Source organism: Vanacampus margaritifer, chromosome 6 (assembly GCF_051991255.1).
Source record: "Vanacampus margaritifer isolate UIUO_Vmar chromosome 6, RoL_Vmar_1.0, whole genome shotgun sequence".
Lineage (NCBI taxonomy): Eukaryota > Metazoa > Chordata > Actinopteri > Syngnathiformes > Syngnathidae > Vanacampus > Vanacampus margaritifer.
This window is the reverse complement of record NC_135437.1, coordinates 19,916,296-19,941,808: the sequence shown is the minus strand read 5'-3', so window position 1 is coordinate 19,941,808 and position 25,513 is coordinate 19,916,296. Positions and strand designations below refer to the sequence as shown.

The window sequence follows — 25,513 nt, the reverse complement described above, 5'->3', positions numbered from 1 at the left end:
CTGCAGCATCGCGTGGACATCGGGGACGGTGCCTCTGGATTGGCAGACCGGGGTGGTGGTTCCCCTTTTTAAGAAGGGGGACCGGAGGGTGTGTTCCAACTTTAGAGGGATCACACTCCTCAGCCTCCCAGGTAAGGTCTATTCAGGGGTGCTGGAGAGGAGGGTCCGTCGGGAGGTCGAATCTCGGATCCAGGAGGAGCAGTGTGGTTTTCGTCCCGGCCGTGGAACAGTGGACCAGCTCTACACCCTCAGCAGGATCCTCGAGGGTGCGTGGGAATTCGCCCAACCAGTCCACATGTGCTTTGTGGACTTGGAGAAGGCGTTTGACCGTGTACCTCGGGGAGTTCTGTGGGGGGTGCTTCGGGAGTATGGGTTACCGAGCCCCCTGATACAGGCCATTCGGTCCCTGTACGACCGATGTCAGAGTCTGGTCCGCATTGCCGGCAGTAAGTCGAATTTGTTTCCGGTGAGGATTGGACTCCGCCAAGGTTGCCCTTTGTCACCGATTCTGTTCATAACTTTTATGGACAGAATTTCTAGGCGTAGCCGAGGCGTTGAGGGGGTCCGGTTTGGTGGCCTCAGCATTGCATCTCTGCTTTTTGCAGATGATGTGGTGCTGTTGGCTTCTTCAAGCCGTGACCTCCAGCTCTCACTGGAGCGGTTCGCAGCCGAGTGTGAAGCGGTTGGGATGAGGATCAGCACCTCCAAATCCGAGACCATGGTCCTCAGTCGGAAAAGGGTGGAGTGCCCTCTCCGGGTCGGGGAGGAGGTCCTGCCCCAAGTGGAGGAGTTCAAGTATCTTGGGGTCTTGTTCACGAGTGAGGGTAGGTTAGAGCGGGAGATCGACAGGCGGATCGGTGCAGCGTCTGCAGTGATGCGGACGCTGTATCGGTCCGTTGTGGTGAAGAAGGAGCTGAGCCGAAAGGCGAAGCTCTCGATTTACCGGTCGATCTACGTTCCTACCCTCACCTATGGTCACGAGCTGTGGGTCGTGACCGAAAGAACAAGATCCCGGATACAAGCGGCCGAAATGAGTTTCCTCCGCAGGGTAGCCGGGCTCTCCCTTAGAGATAGGGTGAGAAGCTCGGTCATCCGAGAGGGACTCAGCGTCGAGTCGCTGCTCCTCCACGTTGAGAGGAACCAGTTGAGGTGGCTCGGGCATCTGGTTCGGATGCCTCCTGGACGCCTCCCTGGGGAGGTGTTCCGGGCATGTCCTACCGGCAGGAGGCCCCGGGGACGACCCAGGACACGCTGGAGAGACTATGTCTCTCGGCTGTCCTGGGAACGCCTTGAGGTCCCGTCGGATGAGCTGGCTGAAGTGGCTGGGGAGAGGGAAGTCTGGGCTTCCCTGCTAAAGCTGCTGCCCCCGCGACCCGACCCCGGATAAGCGGAAGAAGACGGACGGACAACTATTGTTTGCATACACTCTTTGATAGGATTGCAGAACTGGATTACAGTTCGATTTGGTTTATTCAAGTAACCCGTTAATATGGGAATTGACAAGGGATGATCGTCGACTTGATGGAACCACTGTTATAGCCTGCACCGTGCATTAAACACCAACATGACCTCACTCAATGCCACAGCTTTAAATAATGTACTGAAGTGAAAAACAAAACAAACCTGATAACAAATGTTAACAGTCAACATTTATTTTCCCAAAAACCATTCCACTTTTATTAGAAAGAACTTAAAATTTGAAAACATGTACAGCATGATCTCAGTGCTTGATCATGTTGGGGGGCGAGTGCCACACAGCAGAGCTGGTGCGTTTAAAGTAGCGTGGTTTGCTCTTGTAAAACAGGTCCTCCAGTTTTAGTGGCGCGACCGTTCCGAAGAAAGAGTCCAAGTCAGGAGGGTTGAAGTACTGCGTCGTAATAATCTGCTGTAGAATGTGACCTGGGACGAAGACAACCATATTCACCATTCATACAATGAGCAAAGAATATTATGTATGGGTCTTTTTAATTTTATTTATTCAATAAGGGTAAATACATTAGTAAACGTAACATCCAATTAACAAGAATAGAGCTTTCACAGAAATGTTCAATATTGGGAATTTTTAGCATTCATTACTTCTCAAATGTGTGCATATTGTACAAATATTGCTTTAGCATAATTACAACACTCAACATTTACAATTTAACCTTTTGTTTTCATTTGATTTTAATTGGTTTCATCTATCCTTAATGCTTTTTTATTTTTATTTTTTAACATCAAAGTATCATTGAAATGATACTTCATATGCATACCTTTTGCCCAAGACGGAATGGGCTTTCTTGGAGCAGACTCATCATCAGTAGAATCATCACTGTTTTGGTCCATTCCATAGTTCTCTGGATTTGTGGTCAAAGTCACAATTTTGTTGCCACCCTTTGGAGTGATTGCGTATGACTGCGGTGATTTCTGCACAGGAGTAAACGCACTTTGTGAGAGTGTATACAATGTACGTTGAAAGGAAACGTGAGCACAACATGTGCCTTGGATGCATCGTTTCCCCTCATTTACCTCAACAACCACAGTCACGTTGAGGGCACTGCCTTTTGCGGCAGGTGTTTTCAGCAAAGAATTCTGCAAAATGAAAAGAAAATGAAAAAAAAAAGAAGCATTTTTAAATGGCCTGGGACACTACACAGTATTTCATAGGGCACCTGATTACTTGTATGTACATGTATTCACATTGCATTATTTCTACAAGGAGTGGCAGTCAGATTCTTACAGGGGTCATGACCCCGGTGGCCATTCCGCTCCCATGTTTGTTTGTATTCACCTTTGCATTGGCAACTTGTTCAGCAGCAGCCTCTTTGTCTATAGCAGCCATCTCTGCAGCTAATTTCTGCTGCTGCGCCTCCTGGTGGAACAAATCCCACATAACATTACAGCGGATAAACCAGTTAATTGTTGCTTCGAAAAACAAAACAAAACAAAACAAAAAACTTCAGAATATGCAATGACAAATCACAAGGCAACAATTTGTTATTGATTATTATTATTTTTTGCATGTTAAAGAAATGCTTAACAATTTCATAAAAGTCGGTAATCTTCACCAGTTTTCTTTTCTCCTCCAGTTCTCGTCGCTCCTTCTCTCGAGCTGCTCTTTCCAGCTCCTGTTGCAAAGCGAGAGCCTTCTCTCTTTCGACTCGCTCCCTGGAGAAACAACATAATCAATATTCAAGTGTATGTTGTGTACGCGTTATATTGAAAATGCTTCTAGTATTTATTTATTTTTACAGTAAAACTTCATAACTGTTTTAATAACTTTAACGGTCCCATATTATGAAAATGCACTTTATTAGTTGTAAAACCCCCCCAAAAAAAACAATAATATGTATCCAACAATCCAACCAGGTATGAAAAAAGTGTGCGCAACTTCTTTAGCTTTCTTTCCGAGCATCCCATGGCCGCTGGAGCGTACCTCGGGTAAAATCTGGGCATTTGTTAGCCCTCTACCTCTGGGATGAAAAGTCGTGGGGAGACAGCGCCGACACCGGTGGAACGCTCTCGTCGGGGCCAAGTCCGGTGGTGTGTTTATGTCTCCGGTAGGACTTAGCGTTCCGTAGATTCAGGGGGCGGGAAATCCCCCAAATCTCCCCCTTTTATTATTATTTGCGTATTGTTTTACCAAGATACAATCCGCGGTGGTTATTTTGCCGGCACTGGCAACTTTGTGATGATAACGGCCTGCACGTTGCGCTCACGCAGTGGCCTAAAATGTGCACATTTGTGCTATTCATAACCGCCTGGAAATGTCTACAAGCATTCACGGCAAAATAACGCCCGTGGGAGAATTGCCGGCTACGGCAAAAATAATCCCGCAAACAAACGGTACAACATGTGAGTAGTAACATTATGCTACTTTACGTTACGTTAATGCCACTTTTCCACATATTAAAATATTTCTCAAATGTGTAAAAGACACGTCCGTTTGGCTCAAACTGGTATGGTTGTACCACACTGCTTCTGCTTGGCCATGGCCAAGTCGTTTCCATTCCCATTAGCATATTGGCTACCGGAGCCGAAATCACAGCCTAGGCGTGGCCCGGTGCAGCTATTTACATAAAAGTGACACACCTAAAACAGGCCATTTTGAACAGGGCGTTTTCCTGCTGATTTTGGGACAGCAAAAATATTAAATCCAAAAGTCAATTTTGACAAATGCATGTCATGTCTTTTACACGTTTGAGAACTATTTTCGAGTGTGGAAAAGTTGAATAAAATGGGAGCTTTAAATGTGTTCTCTCTGTATTGCAGATTTTCATTTTTTTTGTTAGTGGGTTTGGACCTTTTCTTGCATTCAAAGGGGGCTTGAGTGTAAAACGTATTTCCAAGTAGACCTTTCAGCAGCAGCTTGGCGTTCTCTCTCAAGCTGGCGAACTTCTGCCAGCTTTTTAGCTTTGAATTCCTCCTCCTTAGCCTGCAACTCGCGTTGGCGCTTCTCCTCCTCCTCCTCAAATTGAAAAAAAAAAAAAAAAAAAAAACAGACTCATGGAGAGTTCGACACCAAGCAATAGGTTTAAATGTGAAACGGCAAAAATAAATAAATCTTACGGCTTGCTGAATCTTCTTCCTTTTTTCTTCTTCCTGCTTCCGTTTCTGGTCAAGATCTTCCTGCCGTTTATTGGCAATTCGTTTTTTGGCCATCTCCGCCGCCTGACGCTGCATTCATGGACCAACATTGACCAATCTTGACAGGGCCCAACAAGACCATGTCATTATGCTAATCATTGAAACGATTTGCTCACCTTATCATTTTTTTCATCAATGCTGGCCATTTTTTGCTCAGTTTTCTTCTTCTTCTCTTCTTCCCTGAGCTCTTTGGCCTCATGCACCTTTCTTAACCTCTCATCCCGCTTCCTGTAAGACAAAAATATCATTTGACAAATCAAATCACAATAGAAGAGCTTTTAACCGGACCTGACCTTTTGAATTCCTCTAGTTTCTTTTTCTTCTCCTCCTCCATTTTCCTCATTCGCTCCTCTTCCTGTTCCTGCTTCTTTTTCAGTGCTTCCAGCTTTTGCCGCTCTTTGGCCTGTGGAATTCGTGCCATCAGAAAAACAATGAAGCAGCTCCAGACATGAGGGGGGGAAAAATACATTGTGGCCATAATGCAGAGGCCCTATAACTACTTTTATTAACATGAAAATGTGAGCTTTTTGCAAATGAATTACTGCTGTATTAGGATGCCAATAAAAAAAAATAAAAAAAAAAAAAAAAGGTAATGAGCATTAGAATCCCAGAAAATGCGATCAACTAGGGATGTAACGGCATCCAAACATCACGATACGATACAAACCTCAAAATCCGATAATTATTACGCTATTGTGGGGAGGTTGGCGATATTAAAAAAACGATAAAATCTCATGATATTGCTAAAAACAAAAAAGCTCCTATTGGCAGGGGTGGGGGTGGATATTGTGTTTTTATACATAACAGCAGTGACAAAAAAAAAAAAACAGGCTTGGCCACGTCACGTTAATTCACAATGCTGTGTTCAGCTGAAGCGGGCGAAAAGTAATTGTTTTTCAACGGAGATGTTATAAAATATTTATGGTATGACTGATAACTGCCCCAGTGCCCAAAACGTTCCTACTTAAAATTAAGCTGCACTATTAAACTAACCACCAGAGGGTGCTAGAACGTCACAAATGAAATACTACCAATATCGTGACATGCCAACGAGGATAGTGGCAATTTAAATATCACGATATTGCCGATATCGTTACATCAACTACAGTACAGTTGGGGGGCATTTGTTAAAACTGCAAACTTCCTAACAGAATGACTTTCAAGACAAATGGAATGGTGTACACGCACAGGTTAGCAGGTGTAGGAAGGGTGTTTGAGGGAGGAGGGGTGTTGAGTGGGAAATGAGTAGACACGTTCACCAAATGACCACCAACACGCAGTGCTCATGCACTTACCACTATATTCATGTTCATCTGGGGAGTGGAGAAAAAAAAATAAAAGCAATGTAATGATTCACTGCTCAACCAAATTATTTTTGAAACATGACGAGACATGTATTTTGAAGGGACTTTTGGTGACTGTGTTACTTCAGACTCAACTTACATTTTATATTAATATTACTACTAAAATAACAATATCTTTTTCAGAAATAAAAGTACTCAAAATCAATACAACTCATTGCCTGTATAGTTGCTAAAGGATTCATGACAGCTCGGCCGGGAACAGATTTCAACTAAAGCCTCCTTAAAATTTGAACAAGGAAACAAAGGACGACAATGATTGTCGTCTGTGCATTTATTTATTTTTATTGTGGTGTCATGGAATTTAATACTGACCTTATGATCGATCTTCAGAGGAGTAGTGTGTTTAATGAAGGACTTGATTACACTAGTTTGCTTGAAAGAATTTGGCGTCATCATCAGAATCTCATTCCTGCGCACAGTGTGAAGAAATGAGCTCTTGTTTGGTCTCACAGCCTGTAAAGGGGTGGGAAAAAAAGATACACCTATAAAACTGTCATTTTATGGGACAACATTTGAAAGAATCTTAATTGTGCATTTTATTTTTGACTCATTTGGTCATCTTACACTCTGACTCTTCTTGGGAGAGAGCCTCTTGATAGGGGTTTCCGCTGTCGTGTTGGGGGCTTTGCGCTTGATGTTCTTAAAAGATCTACAGAGACGGGGGGGTGCGTCACTTGAATGCAGAATCACCATCATTATTAACCATGTGTGGTAGTTAATTTTGACCATTCGTGCAATATCAGGTATTGGCAGGATAGATTTTAGAACCTCTGTTGCTCAAAGAACAAATGTGTTATGCATCATGGCCGACATGGGGCGAAACGCGTTTAACGGTATGAAACTCACCTTTCACTCGCCTCTGCAGTCTGTTGTGTGATAGTGACAACTGAAACAAAAGCAGAACAATTGAATAACCAACTCTGAATGGCCGACCTTTATACATTTAACTCATTCACTGCCATTGACGTCAAAAATTAATGATTAACTATAAAAAATGTTATTGCACATTTAGAACAGATATAAAATTTGTGATTAATCGTGAGTTAACTTGAAGTCATGCGATTAATAAAAAGTAAAAAAAAATTGTCTGGCGCCCCTAATTTTTAATAATCTTTCCTTTTCTTTATTAGGGGCATAAAGCCATTTTTTTAATATTGTAATTCATCACATGACTTCACTAGTTAACTCAAGATTAATCACAAATTTTATATCTGTTCTAAATGTACAATACATTTTTTTCTAGGTTTTCATACTCTTGTTAACAAAAGTGGGGAAAAAATGTGAAACTAATAGAAATAGTTCAAATGAATTTTTTACGTCTATAGCCGTCAATGGCAGTGAATGAGATAAAAAGCATAATCATATACTTGTCTTTGGCAGGTTGCTCCTGTCAGGGCTGAACAGTGGCGGTGGGGCCAGTTTTGGGGAGTTTGCCGCCACAGAACGAGTGATACGTGCCAAAGACGGTTGCTTACTCATCGTTGCCTGCATACAGGTTATAAAGAAAGCATGAATTTGCCCATGTACACACGTAGCGGGGTATTTTCAAAAACGGATATTTCCCTCCTCCGAGTGTAGAAAACAAAATAGTGTCTACACCACCACGTTTGTAGAAAACAAAACATCCACAGCTCACCGCATTAATGCATTTTTAAGTAAGTTCATAACAATTCCAGACCTTAAGGTGGCAGCAGTTCCCCAAATCCTATCCAATCCTACCCCATCTAACGAAGCCACTTCCACAAATTGGGCCTACAATGAGATGCATGCCAAGCCTCTAGGTGGCAGTAGTTAGCCAAATACTGCTCATTTTGACGTCACACAAGCACGGACTGTCAGCCGCTGATCTGTATATATGCGGATTTGTGCTGTCAGGGCACAAGAGACTTTTCTTTTTAATTAATAATAAATAAATAAATAAATAAATAAATAAATAAATACTTGTAAACAGTCAGTGAGTACATCATAAACGGAGCATAGAGGGAAAACAAAGCGGATAAAAACAAAATCTTAAAAAGCGTATATATACACAAACAAGTCTCCCCGGTGGGGAAGCAAAACCTCGCAGCAGGTTTTCCCCTTCTTTTTTAAACACTTGAGGTATGTGAGTGGAGTGTGTAGAGAACGACATAAAACTTCATTTACTGACAAACACATGTGACCGCGGAGGCGGAGAAATACGCAAATCTTCACTTTGGCCAGACTTTCTAGAAACCTTCGTTTGTAATGAAAAAATAAAAAAAAATCCTCGCGGACGTGTGGATGACAGGGCAAGCCGCAGAAAAATATCTCCCGTTTGCAAAAAAAACAAAAAACAAAAAAAAACCCGGCTCCGTGTATACATGGATTTACCCTATCGAATAATCCAAAAAGGAAATTACAATACAGTCACTTTCAAGTTCATGCATTATCATTTACCTTAGGAGACTCATCCGAACTATCAGTCACAACAACTGGATCTGCAGGTTCTGGTTCTCTGAAAGTAATGACAGCAATTCAAACATTTTATTTAATTATTAAAAATATTATTTATACTTCGAATAAAAAAATCTTAACATAGAAATTGTTTTATAGAGAGTAACATGCAGTGTTTATACATCAGATTGCAAGTTTTTAACACAGTACAGCACAAGCACAAAATTAGCAATGCGCTCTACTGGAAGAGACGAACTGTAAGAAGCAAGAAATAGCAACGAAGGTCCTGAATTAAGCTCCAGTAGTAATAGCCGTTTCCACAGAGAAGAAATATGCCTGAGTATTGTATGTTGTTATTTGTAGTATGTGTTGCTGCTCCATGCACGCTAACGAGTTGTTTTAAGGTTTTTAATTACTGCCATTTCGCATAACATGTAATGTTAGTATTAATACAGCAAACTTACGTTAGAGTAAATTACATGACATGGACAATGTAATTACTTCTTTTGACTTGTCAGTTTGATCAAATTTCAGGCGAGTGTGAAAATGAATACAAATAAGAGAAGAAAAAAAGACGCAGAGAAAAGAATAAATCTGATTCGTTCTGCTTGTTTTAAATGGATACTTCACTCATTGAGCAATTTTCAGCAATAAAAAGTTAATATTTTGTCCAGAATTAATTTGATTACTACATTATTTTTCATGTACAATTAATACCTTTAAAAACAAACTTTTCCAGTTGCTGTCGACTGAAGATGACATCACGTGTGTTGAGGAAGTAGGTAACGACTAATCAGGGCTCACCTGTTTTCTGAGCCATAATTGGTCATTACTTACTTCCTCAGCGCATGTGATGTCATCTTCAGTCGACAGCAAGTGGGGAAAAAAAGAGTTTTTAAAAGGTATTCAGGGATGTGATTTGACCAAAGTGAAATTATCTGAAAATTTAGCCGGGGGTCTGGGGGCCGCTGGCACCCAGCTAGGTCCAGGGAAGCCCCCCGGAGCTCATGGGTTTTCCATGTTTTTAAGTACTTTCAATGCACTCACATGACAAAGAAATAGACAAAACAACAGCATAAATTTTCAATGTATATTGAACTATACCATATAAAATGGCAGTTTTAGTCAACTCAAAATCAGTCACATTCAAAAACATTGGACTGCCTTTGCTTTTAAAAACTATCACTGAGAATATCATCATATCTAACTAATGTGATTACTAAGTTAACACATAAATAATGTTGAAGAGTTCAAATTTCATGAACAAATAATTATATCATGACCAAATGAAAAGTAACTCATACACAAATGTCTTTGTTATAGCAGAAGATGTTATCTGTCGGAGTCATGTGCATACACAATGAACTACTAAAAAAATAATAATAATAATAAAAAAAATAAAAAATAAATTTAAAAAATCGGAAATTTTTTTGGGGCGGGGGATAAAAAAAAGCGGAATTCCGCGAATTAGCGGAAAAATCACATCCCTGGGTATTATGAACTACTAAAAAAAAAAATAATAATAAAAAAAATAAAAAATAAATTAAAAAAATCGGAATTTTTTTTTTTAGGGCGGGGGATAAAAAAAGCGGAATTCCGCGAATTAGCGGAAAAATCACATCCCTGGGTATTAATTATACATGAAAAACAATGTAGTTATCAAATTAATACTGGATAAAATTCTAACTTTTTACTGCTGAAAATGGCTGAATGAGTCAAGTATCCCTTTAAAAGGAAATTAGGGTTGTCTTTAAGGAGTTCCCAAAGGCAAGAATACCACGAGTATGCAAATAAATTTACCAGAGCAACGGATGGCTATTTTGAAGAATCTCTCATATAAAACATGTTTTCAGTTATTTCACTTTTTTTTTTTGTTAAATACACAACTCCACATCAGTTCATACAGAGTTTTGATGCCTTCAGTGAGAAAGTATCTCGTCATCATGAGAATAAAGCAAATGCATTGAATAAGAAAGTGTGTCCAAACTTTTGGCCTGGACTATATTTTGCACTGTACTTACACTTCATCTGGCTCTTCCATGGACTCACAGGAAGAAGCTACAATCAGAAAAAAAGTCGTAAATTACACACATACATAATTATCCCGTATTTGACGAAGAACCTGAAGAAACACCGCCGAGCTTTCGCCTCTCACCGTCAATGTTGCTGTTACGCGATGTGTTGGCCTTGCGAGCTGCCGCCTTCCTCTTCAGCTTGGACTGCCGCGAGTTACGGCGCAGGGACTCCTGCTTCATGCTGTGCCGCAAACCGCCCAGGGAGTGCCGGATTTTCAGCGAGCTCCGCCGCGAGCTACTGCTGTTGCCGGCGATCGCAATTTTGCCGGCGGTGTGTCCAGGAGTCAGCTTGGGCTGGGCTGCTTGCTCAGCAGACACGTCGCTAGGCGACGGTATCTTAACTGGAGAGGACTGGCTTACTTCGCATGGCTCATCCGGCTTGTCTTCTGCGGCGTCCGCCTCGCTATTTGTATCCACGGCTTCATCCTCGACCAGTTGTGGCTTTATATTGCACTCATCTACACTAGCGGGGCTTATATGAGAAAGCTGGCTCACATCCTCCCCGGTCCCTGCTTTGGATTGTTTGTTTTTGCGAGTCGTGCGTTTAGGCCGAGTGCTGGCGCTGCTTTCGGCCGCAGAAGTGTCTGGAATGGCTTCTTCGGCGACAAAATCAAGATGCTTGACAGAGGAGCCGCGGAGATTACTACGTCTGCCCTTCGAGAACCTACACCATAAAAAAAAAAAAAAAACTAATTGAAGTCACATTACACCAGGTTTGAATGATAATTGAAAATGGAGACTTCATAAAAGTGCAACAAACCTTCGCCTGACTTCCTCCTGCCGACCAACAGACACACGCTTCCTGCGAGTATTCTTCTTTTGTGACGGCGTCTTGGGCATTAGCTCGGGTTCAGAATTAAAATCCCTACAATTAGAAGAAAACACAATTGGCATAAGGATCACGCCATTGTTCATGCTACTGTACATTTAAAATTCGTAACTTCATCAAAAAGGTTTTCATTCAAGAAGACAAAACCAAGAACCATTTTAAGACGATAAAAAGAAAACGCCGACTATACACTACTCACAAAAACTTAGGGATATTTGGCTTTCAGGTGAAATTTATAGAGCATGTAAAAAGTTCACGCTACAGTGACATTTAAGTAGAAGGATGCACTGGTGGTATCCTCATCTCAAACAATTCATTAAAACAAAAGTTAACAATGGCGGGTACACAACAAAAAATGTCAACATCTCAATAAGTTGTCATGTGCATCTATTACAGCTTGACAACGAGGTCTCAAGCTGTTCACAAGTCGACTCATCGTCTGCTGAGGTATAGAATCCCGCTCTTCTTGAAGGGCAGCCCTCAAGACATTCTATTTGAGGTACACCAGTCTCCCAACAGTCATTCCCTGATGATGCGACCTTGATGAGCTGGAGCATTGTTTGACAATTTTGCAGTTTAGCCCCTCGTTAGAGAACAGCAACTTGTGAAAAAGAAAAAAAGTACTGAAACATTTCACAGTTGGTCAGGTGCATTCAAAAGCTTAGAGAAGATCACATTAAGTTCACCTGTAAAGATTTGAATGCATTTTAGGCTCGTCCTGAAAGCCAAATATCCCTAACTTTTTGTGAGTAGTGTGTGTCCAAGTTCCTCTGATAAAACAGCAACGTTGACTAAAACAAATCCATCTTTTATTACATGAATTTTACACCCACCTTGAAAACATGAGGTTGGCCTCTTCTTGGATCTCTTGAAGCCAAACCATGTGGACATTATCGATCTCATCCAAAAAGTCTTGCGTTTTAACCACAAACATCTGAGTGAGAGACTTCAAAGTCGATTTTACAGCACTCATGGTGGCAGCTGGACGGTTCCCTCCCTGAAACGGATCAAATCAGACGGAAGTGCACATTAACAAGCTATATTTTATATAGGGTGGCCCAGTCCGCGCACAGACGTACAGTATGTGTATCATATTAAAACCAATATTATACATTATAATTATACCAATGTTAAAAAGGTAGGTTGTAACGCCGGTCAGGGCTTCTGGTGATGTTGAAGGCATCAGAGAAGGCATTGCGGGCCCACCACTGATTTTGACACCCCTGCAGGGTAAATAACTTGATCCGAAGTATTAGAATTGAGTGTAGAATTCACGAGCAGAAAACAAAAGCTTACTACAGGTTTTAAGCATGCACTTTTGCCGTTGGGTTTGCTCAGAAACAGGTAACAGGAAATCTCCTTATTGATAATGCGTCAAATAGTTGCTCACAAACAATCAAAAACGCAGCACAGACATCGAATGAAAGAAAGAACGAAAAAGAAAGAAAGAACGAAAAAGAAAGAAAGAACGAAAAAGAAAGAAAGAACGAAAAAAAAAACCCGAACAACCAGCCCATACCGACATTTTTAATCACAAGCAACTTTAGTAACACTCGACGAGGATTAACGTGCGCTGGCCTCGCCTTCGCATAAAATAAAACAACTAAAACAACATAGTTTAGCAGGCTAGTGGTTATATAGCTAGCTATTTTGTCACGTTTTAAACTTACACCACATATTACAACATTGAGTAGCAAACGTTTTCTGTGATCTTTGTGTGCTGGCGGCAACGGTTTCCTTCCCCCCACATTCAGAAGCTCACTTCGTCCCTAGTTAATGATGCAAGTAAAGTCACATTATTTACCTTCACAACAGGAACAAATTGCACCAGAATGCAGCACTCGCTTCTCCGTAACTCCAAAAAGTCAATACCTTATGCAAAAGTCATACAAATAGACTACCGTCGGCGTCCAGATCAGCCTCTACTCTTGTGCCAAAACTGTTTAAATTTGAACTTGCATTGGCCAATAAGAAGGTCGTCCTTGGTGACGTCATTCTTCTAAAGCCCATGTTTGTTTTGGGAATCATGTACTTTAAAGCGGGCGGGTGACTCGGCCAAACAGCATACGGGGCCATTAAACAACTGAAACATAGACTCAAATCGAACAAACCCCAATGGAAAATATAAAGGCGGGTTCTGGGCCAAGACTTTTGAAGCCACGAGGCCGCCATATTTCCACTCCCAACAAACGTTTCTCGGCATACGATCCTATACATTAGTATCAAAATAGGAGAACATTTGAGACAATACTAAGTAGAAACAGCATGATTTGCGATGTTTTAAAATTTGTAAACATAACCCCACCTTCTGAATTACAGCCTAGCTACTAATATTCCTATTCTGATGACAATATGATTCGGAGTCTTCATAAAATCCCTGAATATTATTTGTGTATGTTGTTCGTAGTCTGCTAAATGGAAAACCAAATGAAACGAAATATAATTTATTAAAAGCCTAAAAAAAAGAGGGAAGGAGGATTAATTTAACTATTTGTGTAAACTCTTAGTTTTTGGTTTTGATTATATGTTTCTTCTTTTTTTTATCCTCGTTGTAAATCCTCTTAGATACAAACATGAAAGCACTGCAAAGGTATGTTAGAGTTTTATTAAAGACAAAAAATGGTCTCATTAACTTGACACATACAGAGAGATCTGTTGTAAACAAGACAGAAGAAATTTAATGTCCCAGAAAAATTGGCTAATAAAAATGGATGGATGGATATAAAATATGGCTCATAACATTATTTTTGCTGCTTGTGAAGACGTTTCTGATTATTGACAAATTATTCAGAAAGGCCAGCAGAAAGATGACAGTTCATGTCTGCAAACACATCCAGGCTGTCGTGGAAATGTTACTGGTGTCCCTAAAAATACAGACATAATAACAATTAATATCACTTAATAAATTAAGTGGGCATAATCCAAAGTAGAAGTGTGAGTGAAAAAAGTGTAAGTACTTTATTTTCCCTTTGAGTGTAAAGTAACTGGCATCTACGGAAGCGTATTGCATTCACTTGAAAAGAAAAAGTCCTGTTTTTCTGACACATTTTTAGGGGGAGCTTTGTTTTTTTGAGTATTTTTTTTCTGTTTAAAAAAATATATATTTTCCTGTTTTTCTGAGTAATTTTTCAATGTTTTATAAAATAATATTTTTTCTGTTTTTCTGAATATTTTTTTTTAAAAGGGTTTTCCCTCAGAGATTAGGGAACAAACCACAATACAGCATACACATTCATTTCTTTATTGAGAGCCAGTGAGTAAACATGATCATCTTATTGCATATGGAGGTATGCGGGAAAGTGTCCGCTTCTGCTAATAGCAAGTGTGCAACAAGTCACTTGGAGTTCAGAGGTAAAAAAAAAAATAAAAATACTCAGAAAAAAAGAACACCAGCTCTGTTTTTCTGTTTTGAATTTTTTTTTTTGAATAATTTTCCCCCCCGTTTTTCTGAATATTTTTTTTCCAGCCTGTTTTTCTGAATATTTTTTGACAGAATTTTTTTTCCCATTAAAACAGAAAAAAATATTCAGAAAAACTGACAATTAAAAAAAAAAAAACTCAGAAAAACAAAGCTCCCCCCAAAAATCAGTCAGAAAAACATGAGGTTTTTTTTTCAAGTGAATGCAATACGCTTCCGTAGGCATCAAAGTAAAAAACAAACAAACAAAAAAAAAACATACAGTTAAGTAGGGCTGGGTATGAATTCTAATTTCCTCAATAGATTCAATTTTGATTCAGAGGAGTTTAGTTCGACTCGTTATTCCCCGATTCGATTCACCTCAATTCAATCTGACATTGATTAATTATAGAACATCAATTCTTGTTAAATATCAAGAACATGATAAAAACTCCACAAACATTAAATTCCAAATTACATTTTTGCAGGCAGTAACTGGTTAACTTAAATGATTTAGTTATAATGAAAGTAACGTGTTATGATCACTTAAGTGTTACGGAAACATTGACATCAGCAAGGATGAGATGATAATATTTTTATAATTCATTCATTGTAAATATAATACATTAAAATATCCGGAATTGTCTTAAAGTGCAATAAGTCAGGTCTTTCATAAATGTAAGAAAATACTTTTAAATTCATGTGAACCGTAAATTTCAAGAAACCGGTAAGGTAAAAAAAATAAATTAAAAAAAAATTTAAAATTATATTTTCTTATGAATTTATGGGAAAAAGAGATATTAAAATAATGAATTCATGGTTTTATGAATCGACATCAGGCTAAATTTTTTTAAATCAATTCTATATCGATAATTCGATTTTATGAAACCCAGCCCTACTGTATAAAAAAAAATCCTCTCATTTGCACACATAACCTTGACGATGGCCTGTTCCTAATTACATTTGTGTGTGCGCGTTACCTGGAGTTAAAGGAATTTTAGTCCCCGATGCCTTGAGGACCACCTGCAGATCACACATCTTAGCGCCCGCATCACCGCCTTCCTGCTCCCTCAGTATGACGCGCACGTCATCTCTCCGAAACAGCCAGTCCAGCCGATGGCCCAAGTAGCTGACACCGCGGATGCAGAGCTGACTCAGGCCATCGGGAAGAAGCGGGGAAAAAGCCAAGCATTCCTTCTGAACTCTAGAAATAACAAAGTCATCTTTGTCTCGATTGATTTGATTCAACAAGCGAGGTGGGATGACTGACGACTGACCTGAAGCCGCTGTAACCGAACACAACCGCTTGCAAGAATCCTCCCATACCCGTCAGAAAGTTAACTGCGCCCGTACCGTCTGATGACTCGCTCCAAACCTGCAAGGTCATCACACATGGAGTCAGGATGAAGGAAGTTTGTGTATCCTAGAGGGCTACCTGGAACGGTCCTTGGATGTTTCTGAAGCACTTCTCGAGCAAACGTTGAGCTTTCTCTGCATCCCCCAGTTCCAGCCAACCAATGGCGAACATGCCCTAAGCGATGAAGGGAGAAAAGTTCACTCATTCACTGCCATTGACGGCTATAGACGTCAAAAATTCATTTGAACTATTTCTATTAGCTTCACTTTTTTTTTTGAGTGTGACAACCTATAATTTTTTTATTGTACATTTATAACGATATAAAATTTGTGATTAATCGTGAGTTAACTATTGAAGTCATGCGATTAATTACAATTACAAAATGTAATTGTCTGATGCCCCTAATTTTTGACTCCTTCACTGCCATTGACGGCTATAGACGTCAAAAATTCATTTGAACTATTTCTATTAGCTTCACATTTTTTTGGAGTGTGACAACCTATAATTTTTTTATTGTACATTTAGAACGATATAAAATTTGTGATTAATCGTGAGTTAACTATTGAAGTCATGCGATTAATTACAATTACAAAATGTAATTGTCTGATGCCCCTAATTTTTGACTCCTTCACTGCCATTGACGGCTATAGACGTCAAAAATTCATTTGAACTATTTCTATTAGCTTCACATTTTTTTTTGAGTGTGACAACCTATAATTTTTTTATTGTACATTTAGAACGATATAAAATTTGTGATTAATCGTGAGTTAACTATTGAAGTCATGCGATTAATTACAATTACAAAATGTAATTGTCTGATGCACCTAATTTTTGACTCCTTCACTGCCATTGACGGCTATAGACGTCAAAAATTCATTTGAACTATTTCTATTAGTTTAACATTTCCCCCCCCCCCCACTTTTTTCAACAAGAGCATGAAAACCTAGTCTATAGCCATCAATGGCAGTGAATGAGTTAAGAGGGAACAGGCAAGTGTATTTCCACAGAGGAACGTCAATTCACAAACTCGGAATAAATTCAGTTGGTCAGCCGAGATTCCGCATAGCGGGTTTGGCTGACTTAAATGATGAACATGTTGTTTCTAAATTGGCATAACTAGCTAAATATATTTTTTATGTGCAATACATCTGCAATTAATCAATTAGAAAGTTTTTTTTGTTTTGTTTTTTTAAACGTGTGTTCTGGTACAATTTGTATTATTCGTGTACATCTAACCTTTAGGGAGTATTTCAATAGATTTCAGAGTATTTACTTCAATTTTAGGGAGTATTTCGGCAACTTTTGGAAAATAAGAGTCCACCTAAGACTATTTAGATTACTTTTAAGGAGTACACTCTAAAAGCAGTTGGGTCAAAAATAACCCAACTATGGGTAAAAAAAGGACCGATCCACTACTTGGGTCGATTTGACCCAACTTTAAGTCAAGAAATGGGTATTTTAGTGTAAAACAACTCATAAATATGGAAAGATTTATTAACTCATTTGCTCCCAAAGACGTATTTATACGTTAAAATTTTTATTTTTTTTTAAAAAAATTGTTTTTTGGTTTTAGCTAGAGCATACAGAAGGCTTTGATGCAGCTTCTCAACTGCAAAGAACAGTGGAAGGAATGGTAGTTATTATACAAACGGCCAGCAGGTGGCAGCAGAGCAAAATAGATCAAAAGCTCTTTTACTCACATTTCTAGATAGATTTGTGAATAACGATGAAATTGAGATATATTATAATGCTAATTGCAGCAAAACGGAAGCAGATACAAATGTACTTTTTTCCCTGATGAAAGAAGAGACTCTAATCTTTCTTTTAGTAGGTTCTATGTTTTTATAGCAATAGAACACAATATTACGTGAGCCTTGCAAAATCAGTCCAAATCCAGTAAAATAGCCGTGAGTGAAGGGGGTTGCTTCAGTGAAAATGTCTGGGAGTGAATGAGTTAATGTGGACTAAACTGTGAATCTGTGCCTCACCCAAGTCATGGCTGGTCCATGAGGGTCAGTGACTGTTTCATAAGCTTCAAGGTCATTTCTTCTGATTTCAGGCGACATGGGAAGGTTTAGAGGATAGCTCAGCATCACAGTGTCGGCCTGTTTCACTGGATAACCTGCAAGCAGAGCAGAACATATACAGTATGTAGATATGTTGGTCATCATAAGCAAGGTAAACGGTAAAAAAAAACAAAAAAAACCTTTCGAATAGCCATCAAACTCAGGATGGTAGAGAGATTGTTGGTCAAAGGGTATATGAAGGTTGTCGGCCACATCTTGCCATTCTTTTGGTGCAGGATTTTTAAGAAGATCCGCTAATTCCACAGCAAACTGCAGACTGGAAACGAGACCGTTAGAAATTGTAGTATTATATACGATAATAGAAACTAAGTTTCAGAAATGGAAGAAATACAAAAATGAAAGCACCTTAATTTGGCCACTGTGTTTGTGTAGACAGAGTTGTCGACATTGTCGTAATACTCATCTGGTGGCATGACACCTGAAATGCACAACAATTAAAAAAATAAAAATAAAAATATATATGTATATATATATATACATATATTTTTTTTTTACACAAGTACACATATGCTTTAGCCTTGTTCCATAACTACTGTTGTGTACAGTATGATATACAGTATTCCAATTAGCATGTTGCAGCTGTTATGCTGCAAACAATAAAATGTAAATAGATAAATGAAAATTTTAATAAAAATTTGCCCCGCATAAAACACATTTATATTCTGTGTTTAAACTTGCTTAAATATGTACACTATATATTCCATTAACTCATTCACTGCCATTGACGCCTATAGACGTCAAAAATTTATTTGAACTATTTCTATTAGTTTACCATTTTTTTCCACTTTTGTTAACAAGAGTATGAAAAACTAGAATTGTTTTATTGCACATTTAGAATGGCCCATTGTTGTGGAAATTGATGAGATCCCAGTCATGACGACAAGACTTTAAAAACATCATTGATTACAGACACTTGGCAGAAATTGCGACATCACTCACAAAGACACGTCCACAGATAAAAGTTCTACTGAGGAAATAAATCAATTAAAACAGTTATGACTAAATCTGGGCAGAAGACCCTCTTCAATACCTAGAATTGCTAGCTAACGTAAAACAATAAAGTATGCGGCCTTTACCTAAAAGATGATACTTCCGGTGGTCTGGCCTCCAGGTTACCCTGGAAACCCAGTAATCAGCCACGCCCCATATCAGCTGACTGCCCTGTCCGTCCGTGAACATCGTCACATCCTGCAACAAAAGAGCCGAGTCCCCTTGAGTCTATCTCAGGAGACGCGAGGTGACATGTTAGCGCGGAGCAACAAACCTCAGTGAGGTAGTAATAATTCTGGAAGCCCAGTGCGACATCTCCGTTGATGTGAATCTCTTGTTGTCCGTAAACGTCATCAGGGCACATCTCCCTCCCTGACGTGGCACTTTGCCATGCCAACTTCAGCCCCTGTGGACAGAGAACACCACCCTCTAAACAGTATAGTCTCACAGACACTTAAAATGGAGTTTTATCAATTGAATTATCCCATTACTCAACAGTAGCTCACCCTATGATAAGCAAGTATGTTTCACCAGTCCTGCTACAAAAAAATCGATTCTCATTTAGGATAATTTAGAATTGATTTTAAATGTCCCAAAATCGATTTTATTTAAATTCTTTTATACTGTCTTCCCTTTGTTTGTGTGTGCCTTTATTGGGAGCGCTGTTCATGTTGTACCCGATTTGGCCACTTAGGGGCAGTGTGGTTCCACGCGGTCTGATACACTGTTAAGTTGTAGACACATTAGAGAGTAGAAGGAAAAAGTCACGATCAAGTTATTCCAATAAAAGTTGTTTTTTTTTGCAGCGTGTAGTCGTACTTTCGAGTGATAAAAGTGCCGCGAGTAGAGCACTAATTAGCATTAGCGAGTCAGACTGGATTAGATCATTACAATTCCTTGAACATCTAGAAATTGAAGCAAAGATCATTGTCAATCAAATCATTTTGAACCAAAAATCTTTCTTAATCAAAAATCGATTCTGAATTGAATTGCACACCCAAAAATCTGAATCAAATCAAATCGTGAGACATTCAAAGATTCACACCCCTATATATATATATATATTAGGGGTGTTAGAAAAAATTTATTCTGCAATTTATCGCGATATTACAGCGCGTAATTCTCGAATCGATTTGATATGCGGCCGAATCGATTTTTAAACATCTTTTTTTTATTTTTTGGGAATATTCAACAAAACGTCTTACTTAGGGTTAGGATTTACACATTAAGCATGGAAGAATGTTATATTAATGAAACATTAAGCCGTAATGTTTTATTTCAGTGCTGTTCAAACATGAAACAGACTGCAACCTGTTTGTTAAATGCAGTGGCTCAGTTATAAGCCTGAAGTTTCATACAAATCTTACAGCGTACATGTACAAGTTTACTGATTTGTGTTTTCTAAATTGGAGTAAAAAAAAAAAAATCTCAATGATTCGTATCGGGATTAATCCGTATCGAATCAAACCTATGAATTGTGATACGAATCGAATCGCCAGGTACTAGGCAATTCACACCCCTAATATATATATATATATATATATATATATATATATATATATTTTTTTTATTATTACATTTTCTTGAAATCTACTTGGGTGGTGGCCAGTTTATTTGGGTGGCCCGCCCAAGTATTAACATGGTGTGGGAAACACTGCCATACCTTGTATCCCTGCTTTTCAGCATTGTATTTCGCTCCGTCAATAGTCCGCACCCTGTACTCCAGTGCTGCACGAGCCAGTTTGGGGTAGAATAAAGCTACAGTGGGAAATATCCAGATCTCCTGTTGGGTTACATGTTGCCGTTAGGTGACGTAAAAAGTAAAAAAAAAAAAAGAACATGAGACATTTGCGACGTTATCCCAACCTGGTCCCAGAAGACGTGACCCCAATAATCCTGAGCCTCCGAACCATTTGACAGCCCGCCTGGACTGACGCCGCCAAAAAAGCCGGAAGCGTCGGAGATGGAGGGAAAGGCACTGAGGATGTAGAACATGCAGCCGATCACAGCTTTCAAGAGGCGCTCGGACCCCGCCACCTCCACCTCGCTCTTCAGCCACATCTCCTTCCACGCCGCCTCGTGAGAGGAACGCAGGCCACCCGTCGCCATCAGCTCCAGGCCTTCGCCAAAACTGGCCTCGGCGACCTCTAAAGAGTCGGCCGCCGCCAGAATGAAGCACCAACGGTCCTGGCTTTGCTCAGGCGGCAGTGTCAAGGTCGAGGGAATGGGGGTCCAGATGAGGTGAACTGTGGGACGGGGGCCTCCTGGGAACTCTGCAGTGTGCGCGTGACCTTGAATGTGGCTAATTCACAGAAACACGTTAATCTTTTTTTTTTTTTTTATCTTTTCCAGGAGAGCTCAGTATTGTTCATTCGATTTGACATCATCATTGCTCTCCTTTAAAAAAAAAATTAAAAAAAATTTAATTTTTTTTTTAAATATATATACATATACACACATATATAATTATATATATATATATATATATATATATATATTTTGTATGTGGGTGAGCATGTGCATGTGCATGTGCGTGCGTGCGTGCGTGTGTGTATTCATCAGTTCACCTAAAGCCCATTAAAAAAAAATCCCATACTAATAATATAATATAATAATAAATTGCCAAATGCAGAAACATCAATGTAAGTTATCACGATGTAGTGGCTCTCGCTAACAGACAGAATTAAGTAACCAGAATTAGGTTAAAAAATTCTATACACGTAGACCATGTTTCTATAAATTTTGATATTTGGTTTTTATTTGAGGCAGATATTTTTTCCATTAAAATGTGATTTATGAGGAGGTTAGACCATTGGTCGATATTCAGAGTTTGTTTATTTTTCCAGTTCACAAGAATTGTTTTTTTAGCAATAGTAAGGGCTACAAGTGTAGATTGAAATTGTTTATGTGGTAAGTCAGTTGTTGCTAGGTCACCTAGCAAACACAAGTTTGGAGATAAAGGTATCCTACAGTCCAAAATAGCGGAAAGTTTTTCTAAGACTTTAGTCCAGAAATACATAACCGGAGTACATAACCATAAAGCATGAACATAAGTGTCTGTAGTGTTTTGTAAACATTGGAGACAAATGTCGGAGTCTGAGAGTCCCATTTTCTTAATCATATATTGAGTAATGTATGTTCTGTGAATAATTTTATATTGGATAAGTTGTAAATTTGTGTGTTTTGTCATTTTAAATGCGTTTTCACAAACTTGAATCCAAAAGTCAGATTCCGGTGCTATAGACAAGTCTGTCTCCCATTTCGAGGTGGGTAAAGACATTTTATCAGTATATGAAAGTAACTTATATATTTTTGAAAGTTTTTTTGTTGTTGTCGGAGAAAGCTTGTTAATATCTTTAGCTAAAACAGGCGGTTGGAGCGTACCCCGAAGTGTTGGAATTTTTTTCTTTATCATATTTTTAACTTGTAGATAATGTAAAAAAATTCCGTTTTTTTATATTGTATTTTTGGAGCAAGGATGTATATGATATAAACATATTATCTGAGAAGAGATGGTGGAGATGTGTAATTCCTTTCTGCTCCCACATACCTAAATAAAACGGTTGGTTGTTAAGTTGAAAGTCGGGGTTATGCCATAGGGGAGAGAAACACGTTAATCTATACCGAAGAAGGATTCGATTCTGTGGGGATGAACTCACCTTCCACCTCTGTACTCGGCAGAAGTGTGAAAATCGATATCTTTGCTCTGAGGGCTGAAGGAAGTGTCCAGCTTCAATGTGAACGCCGCGTCTGAGGTCACATGCCGCACCAGCAGAATCTCCATCGCCATCAGGTTGGAGTGGTAGCGATGAGAGTAGAAAGACTGGGAGACCGTTACGCCAGGTGAGGTCAGCGTGTGGGTGAAAACACCTGTTTGAGAATCACACAGTTTTTTTTTTATACAAACAAATGGAAATCAAAAGGGTACTTAAGCGACGACCTGTGTGCGCATCCAGGCTGTAGGAGTCTTGACCAGCTTCCTCCGTCTCAAACGTTACAGCTAGAGGACAAGGAACATCTGCACGGTGACAACCCCCCCGTTCCCCGTTGTACACACCGCCCATGTGCATGATGCTGTCGTACACCCGCCATCCCAGAAGGCCGTTGGCCAGCGGAGGCAGGAAGCGGAGGTCGGCGGGAAGAGAATCACTGGTGAAGGTGTAAGGGTCTCCGGACATGATGCGGAGCTGGGGGTCGTCTTGCGAGGAAGCTACATATGGATGACCATCTTTAGTGCTATTTTTGCATGAATTCACAACTTGGAGAAGACACTTTATGGAAGCTTTTTAGGGCGCTATGCATACAACGTTCAAATGATAATTGTCCTCACTTTACGACGGACCAACTTAGATTATACAGGGTGTCCATAAAGTCTCTTTACCATTTCAAAAATTTATTAAAAATGCAATTGATTAGATATTTTATTTAGATTTGTTCTATTGTATTCAGCATTTATTTAAGTTTTTTTTATCACACTGCATTTGTGTGTTTCAGGGATCCTGTTTGTCAAAGGTCGCCCACTCCTTCCTTTATCCAACACTGTCCCTGTCTCCATAAATTTCTTGTGCCATGCACGAATTGACAGACGTGATGGTGGATTTCTTCCATACTTAGTTCTGTAGTTTCGCTGAGTCTGCCTATCCGATTTTGTTTCAATAAACCATGAGACACATTGCGCCTTCTCTTAAGGGCCATTTTGTAGGGGTTCATTCAACATCACCTCTTTGACAAACAGGATCCCTGAAACACACAAATGCAGTGTGATAAAAAAAAACGTTTAATAAACACTGAATACAATAGAACAAATCTGAATAAAATATCTAATCAATTGCATTTAAAAAAAAATTGAAATGGTAAAGAGACTTTATGGACACCCTGTATATTATTATTAGTTACGCGACATAAGCATGCATGCGTTACTTATTTTCATCCCTGTACAGTAGAAAGCACTTCACATTGCCCTTAAAAAACACACACACACACACTAGTCCAGCGTGCGTTGTTGCATTTAACAGCGAACAAACATATCTTTAGTAACTTGATCCTTTTTCCATTCTAGCCGCATTATTGCTCTCTCACGTGATCAGGAAGCAGGAAGCGTCTGTTTCTGCCACAAAACCGGATAGCTGGGAAATGATGGTAAAAGTTGGAGTAGAAGTTTATGAAAAGTTTGAAAGCAAAATGTTCACATGCGCAAGCTACCCAAAGTAGTCAAAAGTCGAGGTGAGAGGAGGAAAAACTAGCGTTCTGCATGCAGCTCACAAAATGCGGAGGTGGCTAGCTGTCAGACACAAAACCTGGCGCGGAGTTTTTGTGGCGGCAGAACCAAAGTACTCGAGGTACGCTCACAGGTTCACAACATCAGAGATGGGAAGTAACAAAGTACAAATACTTCGTCACTTGAGAAGTTTTTTTCCCAGTACTTCGTACCTGAGTATTTATTTTTTAGACTACTTTTTACTTGTATGTTACATTTTAATATGAGTATCTGTACTTTTTACTTGATACATTTTAAAAATGTGGTCGTTACTTTGATGAAAATGATTTTAAATACAGTACTTGGAAGAAAAAGTAAAATGTCTCCGCCAATCATATGAAGCTTACACATGGCCTACATCCCATCTTGTGATTGGCTCTAGAACAACCGTAAATATGAGGGCAATTTGCGTCGCCATTACAGAGGATAATTTGATTTTTATTTTATTTTATTGCTTCATCAAAGGATAATTTGATCCATTAGCTAATCTCTTTCAAATTGACGTAGGAGGAAACATCCGGTAAAAATACTTTTTACTCAAGTACATTTCAGAGCATGTACTTTTTTAACTTTTACTTGAGTAATTGAGTGTACTTTCACCCAAATTTTTATTTTTTAAACACAATTGTACTTTTCCCACCTCTGCACAAATATTTGACTTATGGAATTTAGATTGCGCTACCATAAGAACACCAAACTATATTAGTATAGTATCTTTTTTTTTTTTCTAACCATTTACCAGTTTGTTTTCACCTAATGTATTTTCCTTCATGGAGTTCAATGGGTGAAAATGTCAAATTTAAGGACACTAAGCAACCAATTCTAAAATTAGAATATAACCTATAATCTTTGCTGAACCTGGAGCCTGTAAAGTGCACTGGAAGAAATGTGCAGAATTCCACTTTATCAGTGACCATGTTGGTTAGTGAAATGCAACGCGCAAAGTTCAACAAAATGTTTCATAAAAAAAAAAAATAATCCAGGCACACATCCGTTGAACTCATTAGGGCTTTAACTTTGCATTTTTAAAAAGGAACTTATAAAATCCACAAGTTCAACACACGTGCTGTCCCGGGAAGGCAAAAGGCCCAGTTAGACCAACGCTCAACATTTGGT

General features: G+C 39.2%; 2 protein-coding genes across 5 annotated transcripts; both read right to left on the bottom strand.

Moving 5' to 3' along the window:
• Positions 1–1,636: 1,636 nt before the first annotated feature.
• incenp (inner centromere protein) lies at positions 1,637–13,258 on the bottom strand. Of its 4 annotated transcripts, none has more exons than XM_077569428.1 (20): positions 13,114–13,258; positions 12,143–12,306; positions 11,241–11,345; positions 10,561–11,144; positions 10,427–10,463; positions 8,409–8,466; positions 7,358–7,475; positions 6,837–6,876; positions 6,555–6,639; positions 6,303–6,443; positions 5,922–5,939; positions 4,920–5,029; positions 4,743–4,854; positions 4,549–4,656; positions 4,335–4,447; positions 3,048–3,147; positions 2,771–2,851; positions 2,509–2,571; positions 2,253–2,406; positions 1,637–1,899 (listed from the first exon to the last, which is right to left on the bottom strand). In XM_077569428.1, the coding sequence occupies exons 2-20, from the start codon at positions 12,280–12,282 to the stop codon at positions 1,721–1,723; spliced, it is 2,346 nt and encodes a 781-aa protein (XP_077425554.1). In that variant the 5' UTR covers positions 12,283–12,306; positions 13,114–13,258; the 3' UTR covers positions 1,637–1,720. The 4 variants fall into 4 exon arrangements, with proteins under 4 accessions (XP_077425554.1, XP_077425555.1, XP_077425556.1 ...); XM_077569429.1 differs by having other exon boundaries at positions 4,335–4,444; XM_077569430.1 differs by lacking the exon at positions 5,922–5,939.
• A 641-nt stretch (positions 13,259–13,899) lies between these two features.
• pgghg (protein-glucosylgalactosylhydroxylysine glucosidase) lies at positions 13,900–24,442 on the bottom strand. Its single transcript, XM_077568372.1, has 14 exons — positions 24,220–24,442; positions 23,081–23,350; positions 22,800–23,010; positions 21,007–21,442; positions 20,804–20,923; positions 19,415–19,546; positions 19,227–19,338; positions 18,496–18,568; positions 18,270–18,406; positions 18,052–18,185; positions 16,142–16,237; positions 15,984–16,081; positions 15,687–15,910; positions 13,900–14,173 (listed from the first exon to the last, which is right to left on the bottom strand). The coding sequence occupies exons 2-14, from the start codon at positions 23,316–23,318 to the stop codon at positions 14,097–14,099; spliced, it is 2,088 nt and encodes a 695-aa protein (XP_077424498.1). The 5' UTR covers positions 23,319–23,350; positions 24,220–24,442; the 3' UTR covers positions 13,900–14,096.
• Between the last annotated feature and the right edge of the window lie 1,071 nt (positions 24,443–25,513).